General features: G+C 39.5%; 1 protein-coding gene across 1 annotated transcript; it reads left to right on the top strand.

Moving 5' to 3' along the window:
- The first annotated feature begins 3959 nt into the window (after positions 1 to 3959).
- On the top strand, positions 3960 to 4787 carry LOC124788987 (SCAN domain-containing protein 3-like). The gene has a single exon (XM_047256275.1). It carries the CDS (start codon positions 3960 to 3962, stop codon positions 4785 to 4787), a length of 828 nt encoding a protein of 275 aa, XP_047112231.1.
- Positions 4788 to 5940: the final 1153 nt, after the last annotated feature.

Here is a 5940-nt window from a genome sequence, read left to right as displayed (position 1 = left end):
GGTATGACATTTTCTGAGGCATCAACATATCTCCATTTTAGTATTGGAAGAAAATAGGGGAGTGGGGGTCTTAAAAATCGTACAAGGAGATGAATACATTAAGCACTTTCAGAAGGATGTAGGTTGCAATAATTATTCAGAGATGAAGAGGCTTGCACTGGGTAGAATAGCATGGAGAGCGGCATCAAACCAATCTTTGGACCGAAGACCACAACAACAAACTATCCCACAAAAGACCATTGCATCCAGTAATACATGGAGCTTCACGTTTTCAGTGTGCCACTCATAAAGAACTTGCATGGAAACAGAAAAGTTATGGGATCGAATTCCGGTTGGATCACAGAATATTTCAATCTCTCTTTATCGTAGCCTTCACACCTCAGTGATACGAAGATTCGCTGGAAACGACAGGTGGTTCAGTTTCCTTGATAAACTGAAGGTACCATCTCACTGGTCGAATTATTGGGGTAGGTTAGAGACACACAAGTTTCAGAGGTGGCATCCAATTGAGAGTTGGACCAGGCCTTTAAGCCATTCGGAATCTGAACTTTTTCACACTGACACCCCTCACAAAATAATGAAAGGGAAAGAGTTTGTTACTTATTTCACGTTTGGTGTCCATTCAGTAATTTATAACTTCTTTACTACTAACGCTATTCGCAACACATTTTAGTGACAGTACGCATCTAGACCAATGAATGTAGCTGCAAAATTATATCATTGTAAAAAACATATTTCAAGAAATATGTCGTAAAGATTGAAATGCTTGAAAAACTATCTTTTCTTAAAACTGAGACAAATTATACAGACCGTACTCTTCTAGGGATGGTTACTTTTGTGGGCAAAACAACACAGAAGCTGGATAGTGATGGACTGGAGGTTTGTGCTGTCAGACATAATTTTACAGTTCTCAAATGATAATAGATATCTACATCTACGTGATTACACTTCTGTTCACAATAAAGTGCCTGGTAGAGGGTTCAATGAACTACCTTCAAGCTGTCTCTCTAGCATTCCACTCTTGAACGGTGCACAGGAGAAACGAGCATTTAAACTTTTCTGTGCGACCCCTGATTTCTCTTATTTTATCGTGATGATCATTTCTCCCTATGTAGGTGGGTGCCAACAGAATGTTTTCGCAATCAGAGGAGAAAACTGGTGATTGAAATTTCATTAGAAGATCCCGTCACAACGAAAAACGCCTTTGATTTAATGATTGCTACTCCAATTCACATATCATGTCTGTGACACTATCTCCCCTACTTCGCGATAATACAAAACGAGCTGCCCTTCTTTGTACTTTTTCGATGTCATCCGTCAGTCCCATCTGATGCGGATCCCACGCCATACAGCAATACTCCAGAATATGGCGGACAAGCATGGTGTAAGCAGTCTCTCTAGTAGATCTGTTGCATCTTTTAAATGTTCTACCAATGAATTGCAGTCTTTGGTTGGCTCTACCCACAACATTAGCTATGTGATCGTTTCAATTTAGGGTATTTGTAACTGTAATCCCTAAGTATTTAGTTGAATTTACAGCCTTCAGATTTGTGTGACATATCGCGTAATCCAAAATTAGCGGATTTCATGTAGTACTCATGTGAAGAACTTCGCACTTTTCTTTATTCAGGGTTATAATGTCACTTTTCGCACCATACAGATATCTTATCTAAATCATTTTGCAATTTGTTTAGGTCGTATGATGACTTTAGAAGACGGTAAATGACAGCATCATCTGCAAACAGTCTAAGACGGCTATTGAGATTGTCTCCTGTGTCGTTAATATAGATCAAGACCTATAACACTTCATTGCGGTACGCCGGATATTATTTCTGTTTTACTCGACGAATTTCCGTCTATTACTACGAATTGTGACCTTCCCGACGTCAGATCATGACGCAAGTACCGTTATTCAAGATGGCGGCACCCAGTGTGTTCAACACGAGCTCCAGAGTCCAACTGACTTAGTTCATATCGTCGCCGCCAGAGGGTGCTACTGTTACGTTGGGTGATGACGCAAGTACCGTTATTCAAGATGGCCATATACAGTGTGTATCCATCACGGAGGATGCTAAGTTCACCGGACTTGGATACGATGTGACGCCATTATGACGTATACACGCTACATCGAAAACGATAGAAACTGTATATCGACTATTCGACTTTTGTGAACTTTCGAGAGGTTGTGACAGGGTAGCGCTGTGCTCTGCGCCATTCGTTTAAATGTGTTTTGCGTTCCGTGCGTTTAAATCGTGTATTGTACTGTGTTTGTGTCCTGTGTGTTGTTTTTCGTTTGCTCGTCTCTAATTATGTGTTCAGCATTCGAGAGACTAATGAGAGAAAATCTGAAAGAGTTCAGTATCGATGACGACGGGCAATTGCGTGGTTATTGTGAATCTCAAGCAGAAATTGATGTACTTCTGACCCAGCTGAAGTGCGTCGGTTATTCGTACTCGGTGAGAAGAAGCACTCAGCAGCCAAAATCTTTAGATGCGTCAAGACACTAACCTTTGGTTAAGATTACATTGAGAAATCCACTTCCCCTCGTATTTCATCTCCGGTCGACGATTTTTCTTCAACAATGCCTCATATTTTTCTTTTTAAGTTCGAAATTCAATCATTCTACACACCAGTCATTACTGGACACTAAGGTACCTGTCTCTGCGGTCCGAGTGTAAAATTACTTGGAATTATGGGTGATAAAAAGACTATCTTGGGATGGACATATAAATTACTTAGCTAACAAACTTGCACGAGTTCTCTTTCAGATATATAAATTAAGAAAAAAAAGTCAGCAAGAGTATGCTGCTACAATCTAATATGTACTGACAAGACCAATTGTATGAAACCATACTAAAATATTGATAATAAATAAATATTATTTTCGGCGTAAGCGTTCAATACAACAATCACACAATCTAATCTGGTCGGGACATAAGAAGACTTCACTTTTTTACGAAACGTGTTGTCGTGGTGTTTTCAAGGCCACGGTCAGGAATATTCCTATTAATATCCAGCTCTTTTACTTTTATTTTGGCGAAATACATATACACTGCCACACTGAGCTGTTATCAGAATCGCAGGTGTCAGAACAAACCACTAGCTGACGACAGTTTAGAATCTCGAACGTTTGTAAAAGTCGATAGGTGTGTTAATCGACTAAAGCGTATATACGTCTTAATGACGTCACATCATATCCAGGTTAGGTGAACTTAGCATCCTCCATCCACCACTTGGTGTGGTTCTAGTTCAGAGGTTCCCAAACTGGGGGGCGCGCCCCCCGGGGGGGGGGGGGGGGGGGGGCGTGATGATGTTTCAAGGGGGGCGCGGGTGGAGTTAGTGGTATAAACCTAATATTTCTTTTAATATCGGTATTTTAATAAAAATGAATGTGCAGGTATTAATGATAGATTATGGTGCTAAATGCAATCGTTTGGCGTCCCACTTCCCGCAATCCTATCTCAATAAGCTATCCTAGAACATACAGTTTTTGAAGATCACGTTTAGAATGTCACACACAGAAACTCTCAAAATTACGAAGGCGGTATGCGTTAATTCTAATATATCAGATTTGTAAACAACTTACTTCTGACAATTGCAAAACAGAAAAGTCAGGTATTAACTATTCCGTACATTTGTACACATGAACTGAACGTAATCATGTCATAACTTTTAGCCGTAGTAGGCTACGTTCATCAGAGTAATAATCACTTATACTGCGTAACTGCAAAAATGCCGTTTTATTACCCTGTCAACCCGCGGATCCCCATGTGATGCGATTACAGTGACTTTAATAGACTGTATACGCTTCAAATGAACTGGCGGGTTCGTAATTTGGACGCCAGGGTTATGCCCTTTGTCACCAGAAAAATGTGCAAAACGTGAATGCGAAACTAGTACAAGTGTTCGTTCTGAGCAGAGTACTTCATACAGAAGTACGCTGGCTCTCAAAAGGAAATATGCTAGGAAGATTATTTGAACTTCGAGACGAAGTGATGCAGTTTTTGGAAAATAACAAACAAACTGAATTGTATGTGGAATTTAGAAAGCCAGGTGTTCGTGTTGCATTGGCTTATCTGTCAGATATTTTCGAATCTTTAAACACATTGAATTTGAAATTAAAAGGTGGAGAGTCAAACATAATTTTTCATCGGGATACCATCAAAGCATTTACTGATAAGTTGCAACTATGGAAACGTAAAATTTTAGCCTGCAATTATTCCTGCTTTACCAGATTGTTTGGAATCCTGGAAGAAGCCCGATTTCAAAACGATTTTAAGGATACTGATACTAAGAGTAAAATATCAAACCATTTGCAGCACCTCACTGATGAATTCGAACGATACTTCCCTAACAGTTGTGATGATAAAATTTATTATAGGTTAGCGACGGATCCATTTCACGTTGACGTGGATGTGTTGCCAGACAGACTACAAGAGGAAGTCTTAGAAATTGAAAATGATTCTGCAGCGAAGTATGACTTTGAGAAGATGGATAAGCCTTTATTTTGGGTGAAATATCTCACGGTGTATCCCAGCTCAGCAGAACAAGCACTGAAACTGTATTTGCCATTTTCAAGCACTTATTTGTGCGAAAGAGCATTTTCAGCGGTAGTGGCGATAAAAAATAAGTTTAGAAGCAAACTCTGTATTGCCAATGATTTACGTTGCACAGTTTCTACTATTCAGCCAAGAATTCAAAATCTGGTAAAAATATGCAAGCTCATCCTTCACATTGATTTATTTGTTGGTTTCTTGCCATATGTGTGTGGAAATAATATTTTATAATAAATACGTCACATTATAAGAGAACTTGTTATTTTCCTGCTAACTATCCTTACATGTAGGTAATACTGTAAAATTACAAAAAACTATTTCGAAGTAACAATATAAAATAAACATAGTGAATCTGATTTAAATATAAATACTGCGTGTGATCCTTATGGATTCTGATGTTACGTATGGTATGTTATTTCAACTAATAATAGTATTTCTTCTGGATGAAGACACAGCGAAAGTTTATCCTAGATATGGCAAGCGAAGAGTAGTCCTAAAATTGTATACGGGTGAAGAAATGGTGTGCAGCAAGGGAATGTAATCAAGGTAATGAAGTTGTTTTATTCATATTTTTTAAAGTTCTGTGTAGTCTGCACGATTATTGGGTAAAACTATTTTTTTATTTTTTGTCTGGTTCTGGGAACTGGGCCTTTGTCGCCGCTCGGTAACTGTCGTCGTTGACATAAATGCCAACCTATGCGCAATGACAATGGGGAGCGCTATAGGCGTACAAATCAGTGATGTTCGTTAACACCGTGACTGAGTGACTATTATTTATAATGAGTGAAAGTAATAAGCTACACTCAACTTAAAATAATAGCCCGCATCCACTAATCTGCAAAGGTCGCAAATATTTTTCCTTGTTTACCAAGGACTTTCTTTACTTTCGGAGTGGCTTATAATCACAAGACTGAACTGATGACGTAATAACTGCGACTCGATACATTAACAGCCCACCATGTTACATGATGTCACCATCACAAATTTTTCAATAGTTTCTTGATAATTAATAAAAATCTCTATATTTTTAGGGGGGGGGCACAGAAGTTTTCTTTTCGGCAGAAGGGGGGCGTGACAAACAAAAGTTTGGGAACCTCTGGTCTAGTTGATATCGCTGCCACCAGAAGGCTCTGCCATGACGCCAGCTGATGATGTTCTGGGGTGGGGGCAAATGGTGGAAGCCAATAGGAGCCCTTAATAGAGTCACGTGTTCGACTTCAGCCAATAGGGTTGAAGTATCTGAGTATGTCATTGTAGTAGATATAGGTGAAGCTCAGCAGCTCTGGGGCCTCAGTCTTGTTCAGTCAGTCAGTCAGCAGGAGGAGAAGAAGAAGAACCATGAAGCGCCAACAACAGCAGCAGTGAAACTCCAGCATGGTCATGC

Source organism: Schistocerca piceifrons, chromosome 3, assembly GCF_021461385.2.
Source record: "Schistocerca piceifrons isolate TAMUIC-IGC-003096 chromosome 3, iqSchPice1.1, whole genome shotgun sequence".
Taxonomy (NCBI): Eukaryota; Metazoa; Arthropoda; class Insecta; order Orthoptera; family Acrididae; genus Schistocerca; species Schistocerca piceifrons.
The sequence above is the reverse complement of the archived record's forward strand: the minus strand, read 5'-3'. Positions and strand labels throughout refer to the sequence as shown.

Excerpts from the sequence above, each read along its gene's own strand:
- LOC124788987 (XM_047256275.1), top strand. The coding sequence starts at position 3,960 with ATGCTAGGAAGATTATTTGAACTTCGAGACGAAGTGATGCAGTTTTTG.